General features: G+C 42.3%; 1 protein-coding gene across 2 annotated transcripts in view; it reads right to left on the bottom strand.

The window, feature by feature from the left end:
• Window positions 1-12,584, bottom strand: part of LOC119379011 (dedicator of cytokinesis protein 1) — a 101,661-nt gene extending 89,077 nt beyond the window's left edge. For both annotated transcript variants that reach the window (XM_037648139.2, XM_037648140.2), the window contains exons 1-13: window positions 12,368-12,584; window positions 11,833-11,916; window positions 11,447-11,543; window positions 11,282-11,378; window positions 10,494-10,583; window positions 8,340-8,395; window positions 8,122-8,248; window positions 3,964-4,109; window positions 3,792-3,873; window positions 3,633-3,696; window positions 3,428-3,526; window positions 2,439-2,514; window positions 1,473-1,684 (exon numbers count right to left, since the gene is read on the bottom strand). In XM_037648139.2, coding sequence (XP_037504067.1) covers window positions 1,473-1,684; window positions 2,439-2,514; window positions 3,428-3,526; window positions 3,633-3,696; window positions 3,792-3,873; window positions 3,964-4,109; window positions 8,122-8,248; window positions 8,340-8,395; window positions 10,494-10,583; window positions 11,282-11,378; window positions 11,447-11,543; window positions 11,833-11,916; window positions 12,368-12,413 — 1,276 coding nt within the window. In that variant the 5' untranslated portion in view covers window positions 12,414-12,584. The remainder of the gene's footprint in view (window positions 1-1,472; window positions 1,685-2,438; window positions 2,515-3,427; window positions 3,527-3,632; window positions 3,697-3,791; window positions 3,874-3,963; window positions 4,110-8,121; window positions 8,249-8,339; window positions 8,396-10,493; window positions 10,584-11,281; window positions 11,379-11,446; window positions 11,544-11,832; window positions 11,917-12,367) is intronic.
• Between the last annotated feature and the right edge of the window lie 138 nt (window positions 12,585-12,722).

Raw genomic sequence — 12,722 nt, 5'->3', positions numbered from 1 at the left:
CTGTCCTTTGTTTGAACACAACACAAAAGTGGATGGACTCAGAAGACCACTGTCATACTTCGCCACTCCTAGAAATCTTAAACTGGCATTTTAAGCAAATTCACATATTCATTGAAAGACATTTGATCATTATCAGAGTTACACAGATAACAAAGAATGAGATAAAAGGCTATGATTCACATTTCCTGGCAGCAGTCTGGTGCCTAATCCTTCATGCTGCTATGGCTATCTAAAGAATGTGATGACGCAGATGTCTGATAAGATTTACTGATAACACAGACATGCAGTACAAAAGGTAAGAGTATCATAATGGAACCAATACACACAGATGCCCTGCTGCCAGCTGATTTTAACCTCATAATCTTCTTTCTGTTTGTATTTAATAATGAGATTGAGGTTTATGTAAAGTACTATAACACATTCAAAATACAAACATTTACGTGCACTCTATATAGTAAATAAAAAGTAACAACATGTCTCTCTCTTTTACCTGGTTACATGTAGAGTAACGCTGTTCTTAAGGGTTCATAGGTTGTGCCAGCAAAGAAACAAGCCCCTTGATCTACTCCTCTTTCGTTCTTATACAGTACAGAAAACAGACGTCCATTTCTCATCTCCTTTGCGCCCCCACATATGTTCGTGTCTGAGCATTTACACATAACAATGTAGCCAAGGCTTTAATGCTGAATGTGCACTTGCTACATGTACAGCAAAGCTTAACTAAGAATTAAGGAAGATGAGTACTATTCGTTGACCCTGTAATTAATTAAAAGATGTTACCCATTATTGTTAGTAATGCAAACAAAGTGAAACAGTGAAACACAGGTGCCCAAACACTCGCCAGGTTCCTCAAACTTTGTTGCATCCAACAGCTAAAATTGTTTTTAATTAATAGGCCCTCAGAAAAGTTAAGGTAGACTGGGATTTTGTGTAACAAGGCTACAAAAAAAGTAACCATGAAGAATTTCAATAATACTGTACTTTATACAATTTCCATTTGATGTATTTTTCACCTATGAGTGTGCGAAAACATCAATTTTGAGTGCTAGCTTGCAGACTTACACCAAAAAATGGTGTTGCTACTGAAAGATGAAATCACAACCATAACACACGCACCAGAATAACGTCAAACCCACAAATGGGCGCAAAATACATGCGTTCTGAAGAGACGAGTGCAGTTCACCATCAACTGAACGTCCAAAAGTCAATAAAACATGACATAATGTCACTGCTTTTACAACATACTGCCTAGCAATAGCCAGGGCAACTTTGAACCTTCTGAAAGACTGACATAGGGACTGGCATGTAACTACAACCTGCATGACGTTTTAAAATATGGCAGCATAAAATAGGTCATCTCTACAGCAAAAACATCAATCACTGGTAATCATACCGCTTTCCTCACACTGTTATTGATTCAATTAGATATTCAAGTTTATGGTGGCACCAGAAGAGTCGGTTAAGAACATTACCGGGCAGGATGACTTCAGGGAAGCCCATCTTGCGTGCCACAGCTGTGGTCCCAGAAACAAGGTGCGGGTTCTCTTCACGCACTTGCTTGCTGTCACCATGCAGCAACTTGAGGCAGATCCAAAGACCCTGGCCTTTGTGTTCCTTTTGGGTTACCTCCTTCGCTGCCAGGGCCTTTTTGATGGCTGTGTCCAAGAAGTCGCGCTCTCCACACCTGCAAAATCACGGAAAAATACTCTAAAGTTATCATCCAGCCCCGGCTACCTAGATGCAACTAAGCAAGCTTCAGGGTGCCTGTAATGCATCCCATCGCTCACTGCCAGCACTTTATTGTGCCACAGGTGACCAGTGGGGAGCCCAAGCTGGGTCATTATGGTAGACAATTAACAGTGACAGCCTTGGTCCTGCAATGTGGCAGCGTTCGAGCACATGGCAATCACCCAGCACTCACCGGTGACGCAGAAAAAGCACTAGCTGCCATGCAGTCTGATTATTGCATTTCAACTACTGAGCAACGCACATGTTGTACTCGTAAGCACAACACCATTTTCGGCTGCATTACTGCAAGGTGTGGTACTAGAAGCCTGAAAATGGTACCGATATTTAAAGTATGTTTATATGGTCTGAGCAGGTGCAATTCTTTCGAAGATGCTATTACTTCTGCTGCAGCATCAGCAACACAATAAGTAGTATTTAACAAAGAATAATCTGATGTAAAAAATTTTTCAAGCAGCCACCTTAATTTTACAAGCAACTAATGAGTTATGTATGTGATCTGATCAATATGGCATAACTGCAGGCAAGGTTATTACATCCAATGCCCACATATTGTAATCCATCCTGTACTCTCATGAATGCATATATATACATAATTACCATTGCAATAAATCAATTTTTTAAGTGAGGTGCACCATTTCTTTCTTTATTATTTTATGTGAGAACTGATATTGCTAATTAGCCGTACTTACTGAATGTACGGAACAAAATGCTGCTTCTCTTCATCACTGTCAATCTTGCCACTGATGATGTCAGTAATGTCCATGGCTGAAACATATAACATGGTTGTGAAGAATAGTGCCCAATGCAATGTCTCAGCACTTTTTCTCCCATTTGACAGTAGAAATATGTAAATTCTTGTTTAACCCCTAAAGTGCCGATTAAATTACGAAAAATTGTTCCAAAATTGCCAAATTTTTAATGACGTGAAATGCTTCATTAACATGTTCAAAACAGAAAAAAAACTTGCGAAATTGTTTTACGGCTTAGAAAAATGCTTTATTCATCAAATTTCGCACCGTCATGATAAACCCAGGCCCGTAGCCAGAAATTTTTTTAGGGGGGGGGGGCACTTGCTGAAGGCTTTGAAAAACACATATTTTCTATATTTGTTTTCGGTTAACACCCTCCCCTCCATCAGAATTTTGGGAGGGGGAAGGGGGGGAGTGAGACCCCCCACCCCCCTGGCCGTGGGCCTGGCAATACCCCATACCTAGGGCATTTTATGGGTATTTCGAAAGAAACTTCTGCAACTCCAGAAAGTATAGGTTCCATTTGATTTCCCGTGGACAAAATCTACTATTCCCCGATAGTTCAATACAAACTAGATAAGGCTACCATCCTTGTGGTAGCGTTCAAAGCACGGCACTCCACCATGTTCGTTTATAACGTGCTGGAGACTCAAGGTGCGCATTTCGCCGTTTAGTGTGCAGACTCTCCTTCAATAAAAGCGCCAATCATAGAACCCGTGCTGCCATCTATGTTTTAAATAGGAAAACACCATTTGACAAGCTGGGCCTGTCAAAAGCCTCTTGAAACATTGCTGAAGAGCCATGACGAGCACAGCTCGTCATAAGCAAAAAAGTGACAATTTCTCATGATGTGCTCAGCTCGTCATAAGCAGTTAAGGGGTTAAAGACACCATGTAAAGCAACACCTGAATGTTTACAATGTCCCTCACCAGCAACACCAAATGGTCGACGCATGCCTTCAGATTCACATGTCTTCTTTGAATACAATGTTGACCTTTTGTGATCATTCTCCTTCAGCTCCATAGCACCTTTGTAAAGATAATTTTTTTAATTAAGCATCAAAATTCCAGCAATTGAAATGAGAGATGATGCAAAAGTGGTATCACACAATATATCTGACTTTGGGTGCCTTACCAATGCGAATGATCTGACAGATAAAGTTGACACGTTCCCGACTCAGATCCCGACTGCCCAAGTCCTAAAACAAGCATAAAAGGAAGATATAAAGTAAAGGTAACGAGCCTGTGTGTATCCAGTATGGAGAAAACAGCAGCATAAACATGATGGACTTACAGTGAAAAGCACTCTCAAGTTGTTGAGCTGGTCCAAGTCTTTGATAAGACCACATTTGGCCCATTGGACATAGTAGTTCTCACTAAAAAAAAAAAATACATTCGATAGACACCAAAAGACAAAATCAAAAGCAAATGTGTTCCTTGTAAAGCAAACAGCGTGATGACCAGACCTGATAAACTTCTGTTCTTTGGCATCGTAGAGTGTCATGAGAAGATCTGCGTCGTCTCCAATGCGGCAGACAAAGTTTTTTACCACAACAAACAGATTGTGGCAATAATGGCTTGATGCCTTGGGAGACCCAATGTCTAGCTGCGTCTGATACAAAGAGAATGTTTTAAAAATATAAGTCACCACCTCATAAGCAAGTTGCCCTGTCTGGTCAGACCTACACATGACAAGCACAAAGGTACTGTCCGATCTCTAACTTCATTTTAACATAAACCCATCATATGGCTCAAAGCACTGTCTCGTGCAAGATCCCTCCCCAAAGAAAGGTTTCACAAGGTGTCACAACATAGCTAGGAACTACTAGCAACAGAAAAGTGCATTATTATCTATTTTCTTCCTTTAGAGGCTTTTCTCAAATTGTACTACCTCATGACAGCACAATTTTCGCTTCACCATTGAGCTACAAAAGACAATTTGAAAGACGAACTCGCAATAATTACTTGGCTAATTAACAAAAGTCTTACAGTAATTTTCATAATTTATCTACTGTGTATATCATTATCCAAATAGCCATTTAAAAACTGTAAGAAACAAGCATGCGTCTCCTTAATTTGTCTAATGCAAAACCAAACCCCACTATCCTTTACAGCCGGCCAGCTGACAAGCCATTATCAGGTTCGGGGAGCTGGGATATAAGTTCCACGTGGCATTTCCACAATACTCGCCTACAACACACCTCTAAAATGGCACCTATTGTGCATATGAACCGAGGCATGTGGAGCAAAATATTTACGACAGATACTTTGAGGAACAATCCCGTGACAAGAAATTTACAAGGTGGAACAGCCTTCGTGAAGTATGAGCATCAAGTATGAATACAACAATATGTCTCAAATACTGTAACTGAGAAGTAGTATCACATGTCTTTGCAAGTTGTATAGACATATGCGCCATGTAGTCTACCTGCAGCTGCAGAACTGCCACATTACTTTGCTAAACTCCCAAGCTTCCATGAGCAACAAAGATCAGTATTAGAGAAGCGAGTTGGGCCAGTTGGTGCGTATTAACTGTGGACATATCTACTAGCGCTAAAAACACGAAGGACGAGGTAAAGACAGCAGACAGGACGCAGCGCTAAACTTCAACTGATCTTTTACTTCCACAAGACGCAAGAAATCACAAGCTGCGCAGGAGGCTGCGCCACACTGAAGAAAACAACCAAAAAAACGCCCCCATAAACGTCACTACATTATTTTCCTTTCACATGCCCTAAGTTGATGAATCGTGTGATAACTAATCCAACGGTTCTATGCGCAGATTACGGTCCAAGTATGCGCACTCCTTGTTGCTGAGGGCCAGCGATGGTGCGCTTACACACCGATCACCCGCTTTTTTTATGCAGAAGGCCTCGTATATCTCTCTGTCTGATTGCCCTCGCAACCGCCTGAGCACACGAGCGCAGTGAAACTGTGCTTTGCACTCGCACCTTCGGCAGTGGTCAGCAAGATGGCCAGCGGCGGCTACGGCACTGATGGATGCCCGGTGTTCCCTCAGACGGTCGTTTAAACAACAAGGAGTGCGCATACTTGGACCGTAATCTGCGCATAGAACCGTTGGATTAGTTATCACACGATTCATCAACTTAGGGCATGTGAAAGGAAAATAATGTAGTGACGTTTATGGGGGCGTTTTTTTGGTTGTTTTCTTCAGTGTGGCGCAGCCTCCTGCGCAGCTTGTGATTTCTTGTGTCTTGTGGAAGTAAAAGATCAGTTGAAGTTTAGCGCTGCGTCCTGTCTGCTGTCTTTACCTCGTCCTTCGTGTTTTTAGCGCTAGTAGATATGTCCACAGTCAACAAAGATCCTATTTGTAGCTACAATGATGAAGGAATCGGCTAACACATATAATCTACAGCAGTACTGGAGGCTTCTGCAAATGGTACACATGCAACTGGCAACTGTTTTTTTCTTTTTTAATTTGCCCCTTGAGAATAAACAGAGAATAACAGCCTGTGCTTACTTATGGACATAGGTTGGCAAAAAATGTGGGGCTCACTCAGCCTCACTCATGAAATATATTTTGCCCTTAGAGCTCACTCGGACTCAGACTCAGCAAAACTTTCCTCAACCGAACTCACTCGGACTTAGACTCACTAAAATTTTTCTGAGCCGGGCTCACTCGGACTCAACCTCATCAAAACATTACTCACTCGGACTCACTCAAAGTCAGACTCATGGCACTATCTGAGTCTGAGCGAGTCTGAGTGAGTCGACTCATGAGTCCATTAGTGCATAATTAGCTTTTACAACCATTATGTCAATGCCAATATCTCGCATAAATGGTGCTCTCCTTGGCAGCTTTTGATCTCGTACCTTCAAATATAAGTTACCAGTGGGTGCAATCCAGTAAGCACATTTTTATTGAAAGAGATGATGCACACGAGATATTTTGATCAAGAACTACCCGTGAAAGAGTTTGCGGGGGGGGGGGGGGGTCACCTGTCCCCTTTCCCCCTCCTTAACTCACGTCTCTGATGAATAAATATTGAGCTGGTGTATGAACACTAATGCTTTGAAATATGTGTGAGTCGACAATGGTACAAACGTGAGCCGACATAAGGCTGATATTAATGATGAAGTTGTTTAGATAGAGCCATAGGTTGGCAAAAAAGTGCGGAGCTCACTCAGACTCACTCAAGAAATATATTTTGCGCTTAGTGCTCATTCGGACTCTGACTCACAGAAATTTTCCTCAACCGGACTCACTCGGACTGCAGGCTCACTGAAATTTTCACAACCAGACTCAGTCGGACTCCATCTCACCAAAATATTATTCACCTGGACTCACTCAGACTCAGACTCACGGCTTAATAATAATATCTGGGGTTTAACGTCCCAAAACCACGATATGATTATGAGAGACGCCGTAGTGGAGGGCTCCGGAAATTTCGGCCACCTGGGGTTCTTTAACGTGCACCTAAATCTAAGTACACGGGCCTCAAACATTTTCGCCTCCATCGAAAATGCAGCCGCCGCGGCCGGGATTCGATCCCGCGACCTTCGGGTCAGCAGTCGAGCGCCATAACCACTAGACCACCGTGGCGGGGCTCAGACTCACGGCTTGATCTGAATCTGGGTGAGTCTGAGTGAGTAGACTCGTGAGTGAGTTTGCCGACCTATGCTTATGGATCACTAAAAAATACTGGATCACACACGCAAAAAAGTTACTATATCAGCAATACAAGGAGCTATACGTAGGCTGCCTCAGAAGAGGTGGGCAATCTGCAAATGCGGATAACACACAGAATGCCAAAACCTTTTTTACTGACTAGCAAACAATCAGGTAGCTGCGTAAGTGCAAAATGGTCATATGCATGTTTTTTGTCTTAATTCTGTTACGCAGTGAAAGAAAGAGAGTAAATGCAAGTAGCGCAGGGAACAAAAAAAAAAGCCACTTCTATTCACTGAACCTTGTTACTTCCTCTTGCAGTTTGCCAGCAAGTTGTAATGATGACATCAGTACGAACTGTCTACGATTTGTTGTGCTCAGAATAATTCTTAAATTCCACTGACCTACTACATACCTTCTATGCAACAATGTTACAGCCTCCTGTTTCAGATAGATGACATCTCTATAATGAGGAACTTATGGGAGCACTTTGTAGGCTTTTGCTGCAAGGTACTGCCATGAGCTACACATTGAAGATCTCCCTAATTGTAGTTTTTAATGTTCGTGAATGTATAAATTACAACACAAAAGACGGTATTTGTTGGCTACAAACATGAGTAACAATAACAGTGCGAAAGACAAAGAAATAGCAAAATAAATGACAAACACAGTCACCAGTGTTTGCCATTTATTTCTCCTTTCTGGTCTGTCTTGTACGGGGTCCATCATTATATAGGAACTAAACATACTTTTCCAATGCACGTCAGACAAATAAAAACATAAAAAAAAAGGATTGTCAACATAAGCATCAACATGAACCCCATAATTTTGCTGAAATAGCGAGTATGACATTTCCTGAAGAAAGAGAAGCAAGAAACAAGCTTAATGAGTGCTTTATGATGAAAATGACCGAGTCAGAATGCAAAGAAGCTGGTGACAAAAGAGTGCACAAAACTGCGAATAAATCACTTCTATCCCCTAGTTTTTTTTTTACCGATGACATCTGCTTGATCCTTTTCGTCGCATCCACATGTGCACGGTACAAGTCAATGGTGCTAGTGACGTCTGGGTTGAGGATATTGCCGCTACTGTGTCGAACAACCAAATCAAGGTCAAGGATCCTGCGAGTGGGTGTGGCAAGCATTAGTAAAGCAACACCAAAAGAGATGCGTAGCAGCACAGAAGTATTACAAGGTTCCTTTGCCAACTCACGCATTGCCCATTTCAATCTTTGCAGTGACCTTTTGCTTCAGCTCCCTCAGTTCATCCTGGAGACAAACAAACAATCCTGTCAGAATCACAGCTTTTCACCATATTCCTGCAAACATGTAGTGCCACAATCGAGCTCATTTGCCAAAAATAAAATCTGACAAAGTCCAAAAGCAGTTCTTCAGATTTTAAGAAATAGGGAGCTCCAGATAATCTAGAACTGGTGATTCTAGTGCACCCATAAATCAAGTACACCAGCAATTTTTTTTTTCTGCATATGAAAGAATGCAGTTGGCTTGGATGAAAATTGAACTTTTCAAACCTTGAAGAAGCAGCAAGACAGGTCCACTGAGCCCCTATGGTGGTTACGTAACAAATTTATTTTGCAGCATAATATAGGGTGTGATTCATAGCAATAGAATTTGATATGCATTTACTCATGCAACGCATATAAAATGGCACAGCAAGCAATGCACACAACGCCACACAACGCAATCATCCCAAGAATTTTTAGCTATCCATTACAGGCATCAGACATCATAGGCACTGCAATAGGAACAATGATCACAAAATAAGCCTACATGAAACCAGTGATCAGTAATGCTATTCAGCAGAGTAGGCATAATAATGACACAAACAAAAACAATAACATCGCTGAGTACTTCTTGCACAGTAGAAGAAATGATGGTCACATGTACGTGGTACCCTGTTAATAAATTTGTACACCCGTGAGCAAAAGTACACGGACCAAGGGAGCACATGCCAAAATTGCCACCTGCGCTGTCTAGTGGTGAGCTGTCTGCTGCCGAGAGCATATCTCTGCTGAATGCGTGGCCGGAGCAATGCTCTCAACAGCAGACGGCTCGCCACTACATGGCGCAGACGGCAATTTCGGCATGTGCTCCTGTGGTCTGTATACTTTTGCTCACGGGTGTACATGTTTTTTAATGGTAAGAAATATTTCAAGCAACCTGCTGCTGTGCAAAATGTGCCCAGGTATGTGCTGTTTCGTGCCTATGCCGTTTCTTTATGTGCTCTTATTTTTTCTCTGCAACCATATATAGTGTAACATTCCTTTTCCATTTTACTTCTGTTATTTTTCATCTTTCTCAGAGCTGTAGAAAGTTCAGGCATACAATGAAAAGCAAAACAGTTAAAAATCCAATGGCCTTTATCTTTCCTTGCTCTCTACAGTAAACTGGACCCAAATTTGTAAAGACTAACCCATTATTAATGTATGCAAACAGAACTTTCTATTAAAGGTGTACTGACACAAAATTTCGCGGCCAAGATTGCCTACGGGATTGATTCCCGTGAACATGCGTATATCATCTGCAAAATATTAACAGCGAATATAGCTTGGACGGTATTTTACACGAATTTTGAAGTTCGCGTGTGCAATCCAGTGCTATACACCGCACCTCGCGACACTGACACCCTAGAAAGTGACTCAAAGGCGACCCCCCCACTAGCCCAACACCACCACGCTGCAGTCGATACAAGTAATGATGACATCATAGTCACCATTTCTCTTTTGCCATGCTTGAACCAGCAGACTATTTTTGGGCAGCTGCTCGTGAGTCCATAGCCGCGGCGCACGCGTTGGAAGCTTTGCGTTTGGTGACACTGCTTTTCCATTTTCTGTTCGAAAGGACTTCTTCATTTCCTTGGGCTGTCTGGGCTGCGGACCGTGCGGAAGTGCGTCATAGTTCTGTGTGCCGACGTGGCCAAGTGTTGCACACGCTAGGTGGTGATAGTTGCACCCAGCGGCTTGTTTCTGGAGCTCTCTCAAACCGAAACTGAGACTGGTCAGTAATGAGGAGCCTGTAATTAATTATCTGTCATGTGCTGTAGCAAAAGATGTGCTGTGTTATGACTAACAGGCCCCCAGCAACACATTGCAGCAAAGAAACGCGAGGCCAAAATTTTTGTGTCAGTACCCCTTCAAGTACAGGATGAGGGCTCTTGAATAGATCTCCCTTTAACATGTAAACTATTACTTGGTGCATCGTTATAAATAAGTTCGAACACTTACAGGTAAAACTAATGTTTGAACATTAAGTTATACTTAAGTGGTGGTCACAATAACACACAAATATGGCAGAGCAGAAAATAGTGCTACATAAGTATTGAAAGAACCAAGAGACAGATACATACGACGGGCAGAGTTCCAGACATAATTTTCCTTCTGGAGTCCATCAGCTCATACATCATGTTCCGAACAGAATCAAACTCTGCTCTATTTGTCTGAAAAAACACAAAGCACACACAACAACAATTTATGTGAAAAATGGCAATAGTAATTTTAAAATAACTAAAGCCAACCCTGAAATATGTGTATTGGCAGACTTGCAGCAAACAATAAATTATGCATACGCCCAAGAATTTTTATAATAACAGAGAGCTGGGCTAGTTCGTAAGTATTCAGACAGGCCGAGCAAACACGGACACAAGAAAGAAGTCAAGACACCACAAATGCCAACTAACAACTGCAAAAGGCGCACAACGACGGAAAAGAAAGATCGCATGAAAACTTATCTGCGCATGCCCACACAACAGGCGAACCTACCAATCTGGCACGCGTGGGGGTCTACGTGAAAGATAGCTGTTAAAGCATTTGATTTCTTCTTTATGCAAGTTAATCGACAATTGACTCACGCACGCGCTACCACTATTATCGATATGCCCTGTCTCAATCATTAGACGCATTTCTTCATTCCTGTGCTTGTACAGAACTGCGTATTCATCGAATTTTGGTGTGCACTTACACTCTCGACAATGTAAAGAAAGATTAGAAGGTGAGCCTCTGGTTAGCGGTCTTTTATGTTTAAGAGATTTTAGTGCATACCTGCTAACCAGAGGACTGATGTTTAGCAGAAGTAAAATATTCAATGACATTATTTGATTTTAAACTGCCCATATATAAGAACAAAGAAAAAACATACGAGGTACAGCTGTTTCCAGATCGGACCCCATTCACGAAGAACAGCCGTAATCTCCTTGATGATGGATGGCTCCTTAGGAATGACGACTTCATGAGGGCTGTGAGCAAACGTAAAAACGTTAGATTTGAACCAGACGGCAAAATCTAAAGGTACAAAATAATATACCCAGTCTTGTCAATGATGGACTCCTTGACAGCAATGTAAGCTTTGGGAAATATTCCCTTTTTTGTTTTGCTGTTGGTGCAGCAGCCATAGTACCAGTCTAAAAGGTAGAAGTAAGAAAACGGTGCAAAGTTTAGAGCGTTTTAATGCTCCCTCGTGAAATGAAATGCAGCGGGAAAAAACGAATTTGTGCCATAACATATGCAAAAAAGCGCATCATTTTGGTGAGACCAGCTGCAACATGTAAAATATGCGCCACACCTTTAGAAACAAACTGATAATCAGCGAATAACAAGACATGTTCATGCTAAGGTGCTATGCCTTTAAAACTAGGCGCTCCTAAAGAGCACAACGAGAAAGAGGTGGAAAAAAGTTTTGTTTATGAATACCTTCAAGTTCCTCGTAGATGTACACTGAATCGCCGACGTTTAACCGAAGCCTATGGACCCCTTCTTCTGTGAAGTTGGCGATTGCTGTATGCAAGGAAATGAGAAAACGCAAGCGTGATTATACTGATGCTAGCATCATCATTAAAGCATTGCGGAGCATCGGCTACACCCAATACGCTGTAAGGTGCACGATTTGATTCATCAAAGCCCTTGTTTCGCGTACACAAATAGCCAAGCGTTACGTAAGAACCGCGGAGTTTCACATGATGCAGAAAATGTTCGCTTGGTAAACTATGGTAAGCATGAGACCGAACTACCTGTTGCCGCGCGCGAATTAAAGTACAACTTCGACCGCGATGACTCATTTTGGAACGAAATTTACATGTATGCGTGAGCATGGGACGCGCCCGACGGGCTGGGTGTATCAATTACACATTCACGGGTGTCAAATAACTTGCAGACGCCGTCGACGGTGCCAAGGCTAACTGTCAGGGCGGTTTAGGCGAAAGAGAATGCTTAAAGCCAGCAGCCTTACCCACTCCATATTTTGCTTTATCCGGGACAGGCGTCCACTTGGTCATCGTGGTGTGACGCTTAGCAGCAATCACATAAGAGGGTGACTTCAGCAGAACAGAAAACAGGGAGTGCCATTTCCATACCAAAACGATTCATTGGTCACCCATAGCAGCATCCGCTGCCGTGCCGCTGAGCTTTCGTCCGGCGGGTTACCGCAGCGAGAGGGCGCGTGAATGTTTCCGCCAGGAAGCTATTTCCGGTCGCTTACGAAACACATACGTAAACAAAAACAGTTGTTTGCCTTGTTGCGAAGCCAAATGTCCATACCACCTAGATTTCTTCGTTATTTTTGTTTCGCATCAGACCACCGAACG

This window comes from Rhipicephalus sanguineus, chromosome 1, assembly GCF_013339695.2.
Source record: "Rhipicephalus sanguineus isolate Rsan-2018 chromosome 1, BIME_Rsan_1.4, whole genome shotgun sequence".
Lineage (NCBI taxonomy): Eukaryota > Metazoa > Arthropoda > Arachnida > Ixodida > Ixodidae > Rhipicephalus > Rhipicephalus sanguineus.
The sequence above is the reverse complement of the archived record's forward strand: the minus strand, read 5'-3'. Positions and strand labels throughout refer to the sequence as shown.